Source organism: Diabrotica undecimpunctata, chromosome 9 (genome assembly GCF_040954645.1).
Source record: "Diabrotica undecimpunctata isolate CICGRU chromosome 9, icDiaUnde3, whole genome shotgun sequence".
NCBI classification, from domain to species: Eukaryota; Metazoa; Arthropoda; class Insecta; order Coleoptera; family Chrysomelidae; genus Diabrotica; species Diabrotica undecimpunctata.
In genome coordinates, this window is record NC_092811.1 from 34,631,526 (window position 1) to 34,647,563 (window position 16,038).

The 16,038-nt window shown below is 33.0% G+C and overlaps 1 protein-coding gene across 2 annotated transcripts in view; it reads left to right on the forward strand.

The window, feature by feature from the left end:
• LOC140449818 (dynein axonemal heavy chain 1-like) overlaps window positions 1-16,038 on the forward strand; it is a 1,063,244-nt gene that overhangs the window by 249,107 nt on the left and 798,099 nt on the right. For both annotated transcript variants that reach the window (XR_011951893.1, XM_072543176.1), the window contains exons 19-20: window positions 9,182-9,409; window positions 11,531-11,728. Coding sequence is in view for 1 of the 2 variants with exons in the window: in XM_072543176.1 (XP_072399277.1) it covers window positions 9,182-9,409; window positions 11,531-11,728 (426 nt within the window). In the remaining variant the exon portion in view is untranslated. The remainder of the gene's footprint in view (window positions 1-9,181; window positions 9,410-11,530; window positions 11,729-16,038) is intronic.

Here is a 16,038-nt window from a genome sequence, read left to right on the forward strand (position 1 = left end):
CCAATTGTGTCGCGAATTCCTCGGCAGAATGTAGTAGGATCTGGTTACCCATATTGAAAGAGGAAGTTATTAAAAGGAAAATACCAGTATTGGTAAGTCAGTAACATATAGAGAATACATCATTTATGTTTTTTAAATAACAAACATATAAAATTGGAATTTGGTGTTTATTGAAGGTAAACTAAATGCACGATCAAATACTTACCATGTCGGGATAGTATTATGAGGTTTTTTCCTGGTTTTTCTCTCATAATTTACTATGGAATCACTAACAGGAGAATTTTACTGTCATCATGGCATGTATTTGTCTTTTTAAAGACGAATTACATGTTATGATCTTTTCTGACGGATATTCTCAAGTTAAAGTTGATTTCATGTAATCGAATGAACTATCTTATAAGTAAAGTCGTCCCAGGAACGCAACTCAACAATATTGGCAATATCATTTTAAAGTCGTCTACTTTAAAATGTATAAGGTATGTCTGAATTGTCAATATACCATCCGTTTCTTTTAGGACTATATTTGAATCATTCCATTGAACCCTATGCTCATTATCCCATGCGTGTTTATTTTAATGATAATGAGCATAGGATTCAATGGAATGATTCAAATATAGTCCTAAAAGAAACGGATGGTAAAAAGAGAAAAATCAAAGAAGCGGCTCTAATTATGCTAAATGAGACCAATTGTGTCGCGAATTCCTCGGCAGAATGTAGTAGGATCTGGTTACCCATATTGAAAGAGGAAGTTATTAAAAGGAAAATACCAGTATTGGTAAGTCAGTAACATATAGAGAATACATCATTTATGTTTTTTAAATAACAAACATATAAAATTGGAATTTGGTGTTTATTGAAGGTAAACTAAATGCACGATCAAATACTTACCATGTCGGGATAGTATTATGAGGTTTTTTCCTGGTTTTTCTCTCATAATTTACTATGGAATCACTAATAGGAGAATTTTACTGTCATCATGGCATGTATTTGTCTTTTTAAAGACGAATTACATGTTATGATCTTTTCTGACGGATATTCTCAAGTTAAAGTTGATTTCATGTAATCGAATGAACTATCTTATAAGTAAAGTCGTCCCAGGAACGCAACTCAACAATATTGGCAATATCATTTTAAAGTCGTCTACTTTAAAATGTATAAGGTATGTCTGAATTGTCAATATAGATGAGTCAGATAAAATTAAAATATTAGAAGAATTTTTCACTAAGTAACAAAAAACAAAATTTGTTTAATTTACTAATGTTTGTATTTTGAGAACGATTTCCGAAGTGGAAATTGAAACGTCAATAAACGTATTTTAACCTTTAATTGTGGCTTATTCCCATTTAAATAGTACTTAATTTAAAATGCCACAAGAAAATAGCTTCAGAACAATACAAATCTTAAAAGCATCAAACCAGACGTATCTTCAAAAAATCTTCCTATACCACTAAAACGAAAAGACCAGGTAATTATCAGCAGACTCCGGCTTGGGCATACACGACTTACACACGGCTACATAGTCTCCAAAGAACCACTACCAATGTGCCAAAGATGCCAAACACCTTTCACAGTCAACCATATAATAATAGAATGTCCAGAGTACACCTCAGCCAAGGCGATATTCAAGATACCCAACAGCCTGAAAAAAGCACTGGTTACAAAATTCAATGAAGTTCTGTCTTTTTTAAATTACTGTAAACTCTATAATAAATTATGATTTAATTTTTGTTACATGTACATATATATAAATTGTACCATATTGTTGTAAGTTATGACTTTTCAAATTTACCTTATTTTCTCTATTTGTATCATTAACCTACTGCTAATAACCCCAGTGATTGATGCGGATAAATAAAATAAAAAAAAAGAACTGTTTTAAGTAATTTCGAATAAAACTTTACTTTTGAACAAATAACTGTTTCAGTAGATAAAAATTTATAAATTAAGGAAAAAAACGTAAGTAAATGACGTTCAATTAATGAAAACTTAAATTGGAACTATAGCTCACAATAGGGCGTTTAGGTACATCGTCTTTGTGTATTTTCGGTAAGCCACCACGCTTGTATGGCTATGTGAGAAAGCTACGGTATATGTGGGAACCACGAAAAGACACACAAACACAAGGATAAACGAACATAAAAGCCATTGTCGTTTAGGAAATATCGACAAATCTGCCGTTGCTGAACACGCTTTGGGAAGCGGAGAACATCGGATACTGTTTGAAAAACGCAGGTGCTGGATTAAACATCACAGTACTACCCACGGTTGTATCGGGAAGCGGTGGAGATATATAAGCACCCAAATAATTTTAATCGGATAAAAGAAGGACTAAAAATCAACAAAACATGGATGCCAAAATTAAAATCCACAAAAACCCTTCCCGCAAAACACGAAGTGGAGGGGAGGCGACTAGAAAATATAAATATGGCCTCCGCAGTACAACGCGGATACTTTTCGATACTTTTTAAACTTAATTAATAATCCTCCTATATTTATTTACCTTATCTCGTAATATATCCATTACAAAAATTATTTACGGTTTAAATTCAAAATGCTTCTGCTCAAAGGTCTACGAATATGTTGGTAATAGTATCACGTTAAATATTTCGTCGTAGTCGTATTTATTTACATAACGCAACATTCTGTGTGGGCTTAAGGCTTGTTAATTAAATTTGTTATTTATAGAATTAATCACTTTTAGCAATATTGGAACATTTAATATTTCATTTGCGAAAATGAGAGGATCGTCTCTAGAAAGTATTAATAATTAAATTAAAAACTAAATTTCGGATATCTTCATACTATTACAATGAAAATAATGATTTCGTTATCAAATGAATCGGTGAGAGGAGAAAGCGGATATGTCCATATAGCCATTTTTGACATTTTGACAGAATTCCATTATAAGTACGTAGACGTTACGTTAAGTCCATTTTGTAGAGAAACCGGACATATCTTAGTACTAATAATGCTTTTATGTAATTATGGTATTGCGGTAAAACGGGATAAGTCCTGGCTGGACATGTTCACTTTTTCTGCAAAAGCTACTACGCATGTATATTCGTCCCAATATATATTTGTCATTCATCACTATGGAAGATGTACAAGATGAGAATCTCAAATTAAAAAAAATGCGAAATTCAGAGTGTTGGATGTCTGTTATAAAAAAGAGCAGGACAATTAGAAATGAGAATACTGATTATAAAATTCTTACTATTTCAAGCAAAACTATTGGAGCACCATGCAGGTATGTTTTTATAACCTCTTCTTCTTCTTCTTCAGCCTTAAGTAATCCAACTTTGGACATAGGCCTCCCCCAAATCAATCCAGTGTCTTCTATTTTGCGCCACTTGCTTCCAGTTGTGTCCTCCGATCTTCTTAATATCATCAGCCCATATCATTTGTGGTCTTCCTCTGCTTCTCTTTCCTAACCATGGCCTCCACTGTTGTATTTCGTGGTTCCATCTCTTATCCTTCAGTCGGGCATTGTGTCCTGCGAAGCTCCATTTTAATTTGGCAGCATGTTCTCCTGCGTCCTTTTCTTTTGTTTTGCTTCTAATCCATTTGTTTGTTTTCTTGTCTATAAGTCTCACCCCGAGCATTGATCTTTTCATCGCTCTTTGTGCTTTTACTATTTTATCCATATTGGACTTGGTGAGTGTCCACGTCTGTGAACCATACGTGAGTATAGGGAGGATACACTGATCGTAAATTCTGGTTTTCAAATACTGTTCTATTTTAGCGCTTTTCAAGATCCAACTCAGTTTTCCAAATCCTGCCCACGCTAACCTTATTCTTCTGGTAATTTCGGCAGTTTGATTTTCTTTGTTAATTTTATTATCTGTTCCAGGTAGATGTATTCGCTTACTGTTTCTAAATTTATGTCGTTTAATGTTATTTCTGGAATGTTCGGTGTATTTGTCATTATTTTTGTTTTTTCCAAGTTCATCTTAAGACCTACTTTTTCCGAAGCTTGAAATAATTGCGTCATGATGGTCTGTAGTTCTTCGAAACTTGTAGCGAATATTACAATGTCATCAGCGTATCTTAAATGACTCAATTTTCTTCCATTAACATTTACTCCATTATCTGCCCAGTTAATGTCTTTGAACACGTCTTCAAGTCCAAGTGTGAATAGCTTTGGTGAGATAACATATCCCTGGCGGACTCCTCTGTTGATTGGTATAGCTTTGGTTTTCGCATCAATTTGTATTTTCATTGTAGCTTTCTTGTAAATATTGTGTATGAGCATTCTGTATCGGGAGTCTATCTTGCAGTTGTTCATAGCTCTCTCTATTGCGCAAAGTTCTAAGGAGTCGAATGCCTTTTCATAATCAACGAAGCCAATATATAAGTTCAAGTTATAGGTTCAAGTTCAATAACCTTAAATTTGATTAAATATTTAATTCTTATTATACTTATTACATTGTAGATGTAAAAAGAAATGCTTTCTTACGATTTCTCGTCAATGCAGAGAAAATATTTTTACACAATTGTATAAATTAGACAAAAAAAGCTCAAGAGGCTTATCGTCAGTTGCTTATTGAAATATTGACAGTTGACAGTAGACTAAACACTAAAAATAACAAAAGAAAACCACACGAACACTTATTTTAGTAGAGAGTGGTAAGAAGGAGTTTATTTCGTTTGTAAATCTGCATTTTTAAGTCTGCATAACGAAACACGGAGTAGGTCGGTTGACAGAGATTTTAGAAAAAGCACAAGTACTTGTTGACAGGAAAGGAAAACAAGAACCAGCTAATGCAAAACAAGAAACAAGAAATAGTCAATAGTATAAAAGTCCATATTGAGTCAGTAATTTCTTGTCAATCTAGCACATAAAAATATAATAAAATCTGTCATATAAAAATAATACATTCATTATTTTCAGAAAAATTTCCAGATGTCTCAGTTAAATATGAATTTTATAGAGCTGTCTACACCGATTTCTATCAGTAACGCTTCGGTAGGCCTCAGATTGACACCTGCAGCAAACGCGAAGAACTAGATTTAAAAATAAAGTTCCAATATTTGAAGGATAATGCTAAGAGAGTAGCAATATATAAAATATTAGCATTTATAAAATGAATCAGTTAGAGGCCCTTACCAAAGTGGATTTATCAGTAGTAGAAATATGCAACCTACTTATCTGCAACCACACATACTTTTACAGTTTACCTTACATCTGCAGAAAATTAATTTCAAAAGTTCGGGGGTGCTGGAGTTTTGACAGTTTTGATTGGTATCCAAATTTTTTTATGCTTTTTCCAGCCAAAATCTTCAGGATTTTTCACACTGTGGAAAGGACCTACATCTTGTGTTGGCGAAAGCGATGATAAGTTAAATGTTATTTTGGTCACTGTCTTGACGAATCGTTTGTATCTTATGCTGTTAGAAAATCATCCTTATTTCCACCACATAAAGACAAAAAAACGTTCGCTAACGATAGTTGGCAAAGGTGGCTCGGCTTTATCACTGAGAAATAATGCTATTTCGCTAGCTAACTCAGGATGCTACACCCTTCTAAAGGTTTTATAAAGCACAGAACAAATGATGACTGTATTTGCATCAGATGTGACGTTAAAATGGTCACTTTCACATTCAAGAAAATGAGTGTAATTATGTCAACAGTATTCATTTGACTCTCGACCAGTAAATATCGATACAAATTAGGCGAAAGTTTATAGTGGTGATTAAAAACGGGCTCCGGCCTAGTTTTTACCGTCGTTATCGTGTATCAAGTGGATATACTATTTATAAACTATTTAAAAATTAAAATATACAGTTTTAACAATTAAAATGAGTGCTCCAACAGATTTATCGTTCCTTTGTAGTGTTCCCTTTTATACCGCTACTGTTAATGGTCTACCTATAAATATTCAATATCAGCAACAGCAAATTCAACCAGAATGCCTAAATGTCCTTTTTCCACAAAATTTACAACCAAATTGAGCACAAATTTTAAACAACTCACCAACAACAATATATTATGTTCCTAACCAAGTACTATCACAATCTTCCTCAAACTGTCATCAATACAATCCTATAATAAATCCCACACCTCAAAATAAAGCTTTTGATTCTATTGAGATGACACATACATTACAAAGTGAAGAATCTTCAGGGGAAATCAGCGACATTGAGTCATCGGGCATCCACGAATGGCAAACTATACAACATAGTAACAAAAAACGTACAACCAACAGAAAACAAAGACACGGTAGTAACCAGCAATAAATTTTAGATTCTACAAAATGAAAACGAAAACGACAACAATAATAGTACAGAAAATACCAACGAAACTCCAGCAACCTCTAAACTCCCACCAATTGTTATATATGATGTTATTGAATACAATAAAATGATTAATAACCTATCGGAAGTAACAAAAATAGAGACATACTATTGTACAGCATTAAAAAACAACACAATAAAAATAAATTTCCGGGACTCTGAAACATACCGAAAACTTGTAAGACATTTAAACAGCAAAAAAAATTGCGCATCATACGTACCAAATGAAAGAGGATAGAGCATACAGAATTGTAATTCGTAATCTACATCATACAGTGCCCATTAATATAATAAAAAGTGAAATAGAAAAACATGGGCATTTAGTACGCAATATTGTAAATATAAAACACAGAGTAAGTAAGGACCCTCTAGTAATGTTCTACGTCGATATAGAACCTAATCAAAATATATAAAATTAAATTCATAAACAACGCGAAAATAGTTACTGAGCCACCGTATAAAAAGAATAATATTGTCCAGTGTACCAGATGCCAATTGTATGGACACTTTAAGACATACTGTAATAGACCTTATCACTGTGTCAAATGTGGATGCAACCATATGTCATCCGATTGTAAAAAACCTAGGGACACACCTGCCATATGCGCTCTCTGCAATGGAGCACACACCGCAAATTACAAAGGATGCATGGTATATAAAGAGTTAATTAGCAGTAGAAACAGAGCAAGAGAAGTATCATCGCACACTACCGCGAACCATCAACTACAATATAACAGAAATACAGTACAAAATAATCCGAACTTAAGCAATCAAAATCACGCGACATACACACAAGCAACAGGTGGAACAAATGTAAATAATGTCTATAATAATACAAATTCATACAGCTAAAATCATGTAACTTACGCTCAAATAACAAGTGGAACACATGTAAGTAATACAAACAGTGACATTGGAGAGATGATGAAGAGTTTCCTTAACGAATTCAAAGCTATGTTGCAACAACAACTAATAAATCAAAATAGCGTGATCTTAAATATACTTTCCACAGTAATACATGTAATACATAAATCCAGTAATGGAACTTAAGTCACTACGAATTGCACAATGGAATGCCAACGGCCTAGGCAACCATAACACAGAAGTTACTAACTTTCTTGAACATAACAAAATTGATATTCTACTCATATCGGAAACCCAACAAAAAATTACTTAGAACATCTGCCAGCCCACCCCAATGAGGAAGCAAGACAACTACACCTCCAATCAGAAGTCGACGAAGATTGAAGAGACAGTGGCCAACATACTTTATTCACTAATTTCAATTTTAAATTTTATTTCAATTTTAGTGTCAAAATATAATCCTACACTAATTTAATTTGTTAGTGTTAGTATTGGGAGTATTATCAGTGAATAATTTCTACTCTCATGTATTTGCAATACTCACATTTACTAATTATTTAATAATTAAAAAAATATGTCAACGTCAAAGTGATAAAAACTGATGCCAAAATTGTCACTTGCAAAGTAACCACAAATTTATTTATTCCCTATATAAATCAATGTAAAATATCACCCAAAAATTACAACCTTTTATGCAAAAAATGAGTTTTATTATATTTACGTCAAAGTGGCAAAAATTACGTCAAAATTGTCACTTGTAACGTTAATTTGACGCACTTAATTTTATACGTCAAAATTGCCACATGTCAAGTCAATTTTGACGCATGTAATCTATATGTCATCACAGTATCCTCACATATATTCTCTTAACGCTAGACTTAATATACATGTTAGCATCGCGGGGACAGCGGGACGCGAGACAGCGAGTAGTTATGCCTCCAATTACGTCTCCTTATACTTACATTCAGTTTGATCACATCTTTCCGAAGCAGCACTTTCCTGAGCAGTTTGATCCAAAGCAGCACTCAGCGTTTAACCTTGGCCACTAGATCCGGGTTGGGGTGCTCCCCACAGGAAGTAGTGTGCGAAAAACGCATGCGCGTACGGTTTAAGCCGCTGGTCAAAGTGTGCTGAAACATATGACAGATGACGCGGCAGCCATCTTGTTCTAAAAGTGTTCCCAAGTGGTACACTTCTACTAGTGACAATTATTCTATTTTATTTTTATATATAACTTTTAAATTTTCCATTTAACGATTAAAAGTAATAGAAATAAAGTTGTAGACAATTTATTCTGCTACAAATAATACAATTTTTTATAGGCTTGCTAGTTTAGAAGATGTAGCGCGAAAACACTTTGCCCTCTTTTCCAAGATGGCGACCGGGAGACAACGGTGGAGATTACACAAACTTGAACTTAAGCTTATCTCCTTCCAGTTTCCGACAGATCACCCGTATATTATTTTTTATTTAATTTTCGTTATATATTCTTCCTTTTACAATGGGTTCTATTCTTTTGGTCTCAAAAATTATTGAACCTGACCGTGGCCTACTACTTAAAATATTTTACATTAAAATTTATGTTCTAAGTAAGTAAAATATATATTATCGGTATAATACTGTAAAATAAAAGTAAACTAATTAAGTAACTGTACCTTAATGTAAAAAGTGGCTAATAACCATTAGCAGTTGATGCTACTAATATTAAACAAAAAAGTTAAATAACTATTTGTTTTACAGTTTTTCAAGTCCAGATATGCCACCAAAAGTGTAACCAACCAGAAAAACAGAAGATATATCGTAAAACTTTAATGACACGAAAGCTTTATCCCAAATTTTACGTAATATTGCATTAGAGTGTTTGGGAAGTTTTTACATGGCAGTTGAAATACAGGAGATTTTATTTACTGTATCGACTTTTGGTTGTAGAATTTTTACTGCATGGGGATCGAAAATACGTGTTTTTTTTTTAGTTGCCCATGTCACTAACAAATATTTCTATAGCTATTTATTTATTTTGCAGATTATTGAATTCTGTGGGAACCGTGCTCTGCTAGAAAGTTTGAAAGACGCAAATCACGTTCTACAAATTGTTCAAAAAGGTTTGTCCGAATACCTGGAAGTCAAACGCATGATATTTCCGCGTCTCTTCTTCCTTAGCGATGATGAACTCTTGGAAATCCTGTCTCAGGCACGAAACCCTCTGGCTGTTCAACCTCATCTAAAGAAATGCTTTGAAAACATCGCTATGGTAACATGTTACTGCAATTTTTCTTATTATACTTAGTAAATTTTCATACATTAAAAGATTTTTCTGTTTTTTTTTCTGTTTCTACTTTTTGAGCTTCTTATTTGTCTCTTCGGCATATTTTCTTTTTTGCTCTTTCTGCTTATTATGCTCCTTATGTTTAATTTGTTACTAGTTATCACACTTATCTTCTTCTGCAACTTTCGATTACACTAAACTTTCCTTCCTTCTTCTTCTTCTTCCTTCTTGTATGTAGGCTTTAAAGCCTGTTTCTTCTTCAATATTATCCTCCCAAATTGTTTAAATTATCGCACCATCTTTTTCTTGATTTGCCAATACTTCTTCGTCCATTTGGTGACTCATCTCGTGCTATTCGTACTATTCTATCCTCTGCCATTCTACTGTGTACGTTTGTTTCACTCCTGTTTTTGTTTTGTCACCCATCCATTTATGTCTTCTATATTGCATGCTCTTATGTTTTCGCTTTTATTCCTATTAAACCAACTTTTTCTTGATATTCGTTCAAGTATTCTCATCTCTGTTGTTTCTATTAGTCGTCTTGTTTTAGATGTGTCAGGTCTTGTCTCCGCCGCACGCCGTGCATGTTATTATAGACCTAATGGCTGCTTTATAGGTTTTTGTTTTTGTGTCTTGCCGTAGGTGTTTTTTCTTCCAGATTGTGTCATTAAGAGATCCCGCCGCTTTACTTGCTTTTATGCTATGTTGTCGTACTTTTTCTCCAATATCTACGTACCTAGTTATATCTTTCTATTCCCAGATATCTAAACCTTGCTTCCTGCTTTATCATTTTCCCATCTATTTCGATTTTAGATTGTAGTGGGTATTTAGATGTTGTCATCGATTTGGTTTTTTTCTGCTGATATTATCATGTTGCGTTTATTCGTTCCCGCTTCCTCCCGCTTGTGATATTTCAAAATATTTTGATTCGACTGATTACTCAGATTTTATATTATTCTCATTATTTTCCTAATATTTTCAGTCCCTATTATTCTACTTGTTCCATTCCTTTCGACATATTCGGCTTCTTCTTAGCCTTCCAGTACTTCTTATGTCATTCATATCGCTTTTTAATCTGGGTGTTCTAATTATTTGATGTCTCAATTTTTTTCACTTTTTCGGTTTTATTTGAATATCATGATTATTTTGATTGATTCAATTTTTTTATTCTTTTGATTTTCGAAATAATATTGATTGTCTGTCTCGTACGTTTTTCGGATTGATTCTTGCGATTCTTGTGATTCTTCTAATTTTTGTAAATCTGATTCTTATGATTATTTTAATTCGTCTGATTTTTCAGATTCTTATAATTTTTATTATTTTTTGAGTCTTCTGATTCTTCTGATTCTTTTGATTCTTCTGATTCTTCTGATTCTTCTGATTCTTCTGATTCTTCTGATTCTTCTGATTCTTCTGATTCTTCTGATTCTTCTGATTCTTCTGATTCTTCTGATTCTTCTGATTCTTCTGATTCTTCTGATTCTTCTGATTCTTTTGATTCTTCTGATTCTTCTGATTCTTCTGATTCTTCTGATTCTTCTGATTCTTCTGATTCTTTTGATTCTTCTGATTCTTTTGATTCTTTTGATTATTATTATTCTCCTTATTCTCCTTATTCTTCTGATTCTTCTGATTCTACCGATTTTTCTGATTCTTCTGATTTTGCTGATTCTTTCGATTCTGCTGATTCTTCTAATTCATCTAATTCTTCTCCTTTTTCTTATTCTTTTTGTTCTTTAGATTTATTTTTCTGATTCTCCTGATTATTCTAAGTATTCTGATTCTTCTAATTCTTCTGATTCTTCTGATTTTGCTTATTCTTTCGATTCTGCTGATTCTTCTAATTCGTCTAATTCTTCTCCTTTTTCTTATTCTTTTTGTTTTTTAGATTTATTCTTCTGATTCTCCTGATTATTCTAAGTATTCCGATTCTTCTAATTCTTTTGATTCTTCCCCTCACTACTTTCATTTTCCTTTTTTATTACTATTTCTCTAATTATTTCAATGTTTTTAATCATTCTGCTACTTCCATACTGTTTATTTATAAATATCATCACATATTCAACTTCGTACAACTAAGACTTCTCATTAAAATATTATTTTTAGCTTACATTCGAGGAAGATCTACGCATAACTCAAATGTTTTCAGCCGAAGAAGAATGTGTGGATCTGGATCCACCACTTTACCCAACTGGAAACGTCGAAAACTGGTTAGTACTAGTTGAAAACTCGATGAAAAATACTGTCAGAACACAGCTTGGGAAATCTCTCCTAGATCTACCACTAAAGGAAAGGAAGGATTGGGTAAGAATGTGGTTTTAGAATGTTATTGGAATAAATCTAATGCTTTAGCCGATAGTTGTCTTCAAACTTTGCATAATAATGTATTTGTGGTTGCTCACAAATGTGAGTTTTAAAGATTTTACTTGATGTTTGGTAAATATTGTAAATAATGTCATAATTTATACTCCTACTGCACTTTTGCTTTAAATGAGGGATTTGAACTTTGAAATCTCTCTCTTATAAGAGCAATTCAATGGCATATATTTCAATGACTATACACGGTTCACAATTTGTTGATAGCTCACTACAAGTTTAACCCTAATTAGAAAACTGAAATACAGAGAGGATAGGTAATACGATATAATAGTAAAAACCAACCTAAAACTGACGGTTTAAGACGTTTTCGACTAACCCACCTTATATCTGAAGGAATACAATACCTTATAATCCTATTACGGGGGTATTTTGAATGGTTAGAAATGAACGACCAGTGTCGTAGAGTATATGATTGAAACATTTATTTGAACTAAATAAATATATTTTTTAAATTGTACTTATGTAAATTGTATTTTTTAATAAAACTTATTTATTTTATTCAAAAATTAAAAGTTTCTTGCCATTTGTAAAAGATACATTTATTTAATTAAGGAAAAAGGCGCCAAATGTCGCCTGGCAAAATTTCCAATATGTTTTAAATGTATCCATTATTTTCGAATCCGGAGAAAACTAATAAATATTTTTGAAAAATGTAAACGCAGAATGAAAGATTACATTATTACTCAGGGCAGAAAGTCCCTGAAAACTTCTACAATGTTTATTTTAATATGTTATGTAACAGGGGTGAAAATAAAAGAGAAAATATAGTATAATTTTTAATTGACAATATTGCATGCAAAAGAAACTTTTTATTTATTCTAAAAAATATTTCATTCTGCCTTTAAATTTTTCAAAAATGCTTTTTAGTTTTCTCAGGATTTGAAAAAAAAATGGATACATTTAAAACACATTGAAGATTTTGACAGGCGACATTTTGCGCCTTTCCCCTTTAATACCTTACGATTACAACTACTATTACTTACCTTATATAATTACGATTAGAAAACTATTCAAATTCAAAATAAATAGGATCAACTTCGGAATTCGAGTCGTCTTGAGGGTTAATAATTAGGTTAATAATCTCTACGGTCGCATCAATTATGTTATCAAGATCCCACATTTTTTGTTCTTCTTCTATTACATGTCTTACTACATCTTTCCAGTTTTGTTTTGTAATATGTTATAAAGACTCGTATAACAATTCACGTACAGGTTGTATTTTATATGACGTATTTTTTCTAGCCACATCACTTTTCATTTGTGCCCAAATGAGTTCAATTGGATTTATTTCGCAGTGGTAGGGTGGAAGTCTAAAGACTGTGATGTTTCGCCCTTCCGCCATTTTGTCAACTACGTATTTCTTGAACTTAGATTTGTGTTGCCGGGCAATTTTTAAAAGTTCTGCTTTTACCATTCCATCTTCGTAAGGCAGATACTTATTCCGCAGCCAGTCAAGAATATCCTGTTTCTTCCACGCATTCGTTAGAAGTCTTTCTACTAGTCGTGAATGATAAGGTGCATTATCTAATACTATAATTGAATTTGGTGGTATGTGTTCAATCATTTGCTCAAAATACTCTTCGAAAACATCAGCTGTTATCTCCTCGTGATAGTCTTTTGTGCTTTTGGAATGAAATTCCAACAAACCATGCTTAACAAATCCTTTTTCACTGCCAATGTGAGAAATTATTAATCTACTGCCTTTACCAGAAGGTGGGGAGATACCAGTAGACCAACCTTCCATAAAGGCTTGCCTGGAGCTTAATATATTTTTATCTGACCAAATGTTTTTTAGAGTATGACCTGAGTTTACCCACGTTTCATCCTGGTAGAAGATGGGCCTTTCTTCAGCCCGGAATTTTCGTATGAATCTTAGATAATTTCTTCTCCAACATCATCTTCTCCTCCCGGTCAATCAAAAGTGATTTTCGGTCTGATTTCTCCCACCGGAAATTTAATTCTTTTAAAACTTGCCACAATTTAGTTCGTCCGATATGAGGCAAATCCGGGTCGTCTCTAACTTCTTGTAAAATTTTGTTTAGGTTTGGTATTTCTTTTTTGAAAAAATAATCCATGAATTTTCCTTCGAATACCATTTTTGGCAAATTCATCAATTTCAATAGGCTTTTTCCCTCTCTTTAAGTTTTCGTTTGTGTTTGGGTTAGCTATACCGTGTTTTTTTCTTTCTGATAGGAACCTATATAAAGTTGACTCTCCTACGCCAGTCATGTTGGCACAACTTTCGACTATGTTGCGAACAGTGTTTGTGGGATTCTGAGAAACCAGAGCATCGTGAACATTCAGGACAATAGTCTTTTTTTTTGGTGAATAGACAGACTTACTGACTGTACGCAACAGTACCGGTGTAAAACTTGATGATGAAGCCATCACAAACAATCCAACAAAACGAGCACGAGCGAAAGGTACGTATATGTTCGTAGGTATATGGAATAAAAAATCACTCACGCACTGCATATAATTCGCAAAAGAAATATTCGAGACGCTAATTACTGCCGTAGACGCGGAAACACCGACGAGCCGTAAATTACATGAGATCAAAAACGTACTAAACAAAAAAATTGTTTTCGTTCGTAATAACTTCACCCTTTCAAGTTAAGTTTCGAATATAATTATATTATTAAAAATCTGGGGAATTTCATCTGAATTATCTTGCAACGAATAGTACATTCGGATATGAATTCCAGGTTTTCTAGTAAAGTGATTAAACACGAAGATTAGTATTGAAATATCCAAAGAGATAAGGTATTCTTATTTACAAAATTGTTAAAGGTTAAATTCTTATTTTTATTAATATAATATAATAACCAACATAAGTCGTGAAAGTTTGAATTGTTTTTTTGCTAAATATATTAGTATTAAAATATTATCAATATTATATATAACAGTATTAAAACATTATATTATTATTTAATGAATAAACACCTTAGGAACGCCTATGATTTACGACCGTTTTATGAGTTTGAGGTATATTTCGTGCTCTTAACAATTTGTGAACAGAGAATAGGATGTATCTACAATATAATTGTCTAGAAAACTAATAATATTATTATATATTATGAGATTAATTTTTCCTTGCGTAAGAACCTGATATAGTATTCGCGTCTTAATTTAATTACTTATTGTAAATAAAATTTAATTTTAGTGGGAAAAAGACGACCGAGGTTTTTCTCAGTATGTAAAATACCTGATACGGACCTAAATCAGTTGGTTATTATTTATTATTAAGTAAAGTCAAAATTATTTACGTTTAAAGATATTCTATTCATTGAACTATCATTATTATTATTTATATTATTCGAGGGTGGACCAGGACTACCCTTGTTACCCACCTTGCTGGTGCTTGAAGTTAAATGACTCTCCAAGCAAGCGAGCAAGCAATTTAAGTAAACCCAGCCTGTAAGACATGTTCATCCCTAAGAATTACGTACAGTTGTAACAATAGCACTCTGAAGCGCGATAGGGGCACAACTATCAGCAAAATACTCTTCATGTGGGAATCCTGGGTAATAGAACTCCAACATGGTTTCATAACCAAATTCAAAATTCAGGACAGCGCATTTTTTCTATAATCCTGTTATCGTACTGTGGCTTATCTGCGAACTAAAATTGCTTACTTGGGCCTCAAGTCTCCGCTCTGAGCTAGGCTCAGTTCGGCGACTTGGTGCTCTACGTGCCCTGGTTTTTGGGGTTTTTGTTGGCTTGCGCCGGTTTTTGTTAGTGTTCTTTAATTTTTTTAGTGGCCGAGGCCGGTTTTCTGAGTATTTTTTTGGTTTTTTTTGTAGGTAGCCCTGAAACAAAAATCAAAATTAGTGTAAGATCTATACTATGCCATTGAAAATATATAAAATGTAAAACAATATAATAATATAGAGCTTGTCCTCTTTAAGGTAACCAAGGCTACGTTGTAATTGGCGATTGTCCACCAGTGTTTTTGAGCTACGAACTGTCTTCATTGTGCATTGTTTTTTGAAGTGATTTCACTCTGGTGTTTTGTTTTCTCTCTGGTGTAATTTTATTTTCTGTCTGGTATTATTGTTTTAGTCTACTATTTGTTGTTTAGGTGTTTTGTGCTTCCATCTGTGGAAAGCGTCGTACCTCATGTCAGTCACTCTGATTTGTTGTAAATCTCTAAAGAGAAATCTTTCTGCTACGTATCTCGGTACGTTGACTGCTTCTCTTAGGCTGTTGTTATATGCCGCTTGTATTTTCTTTTG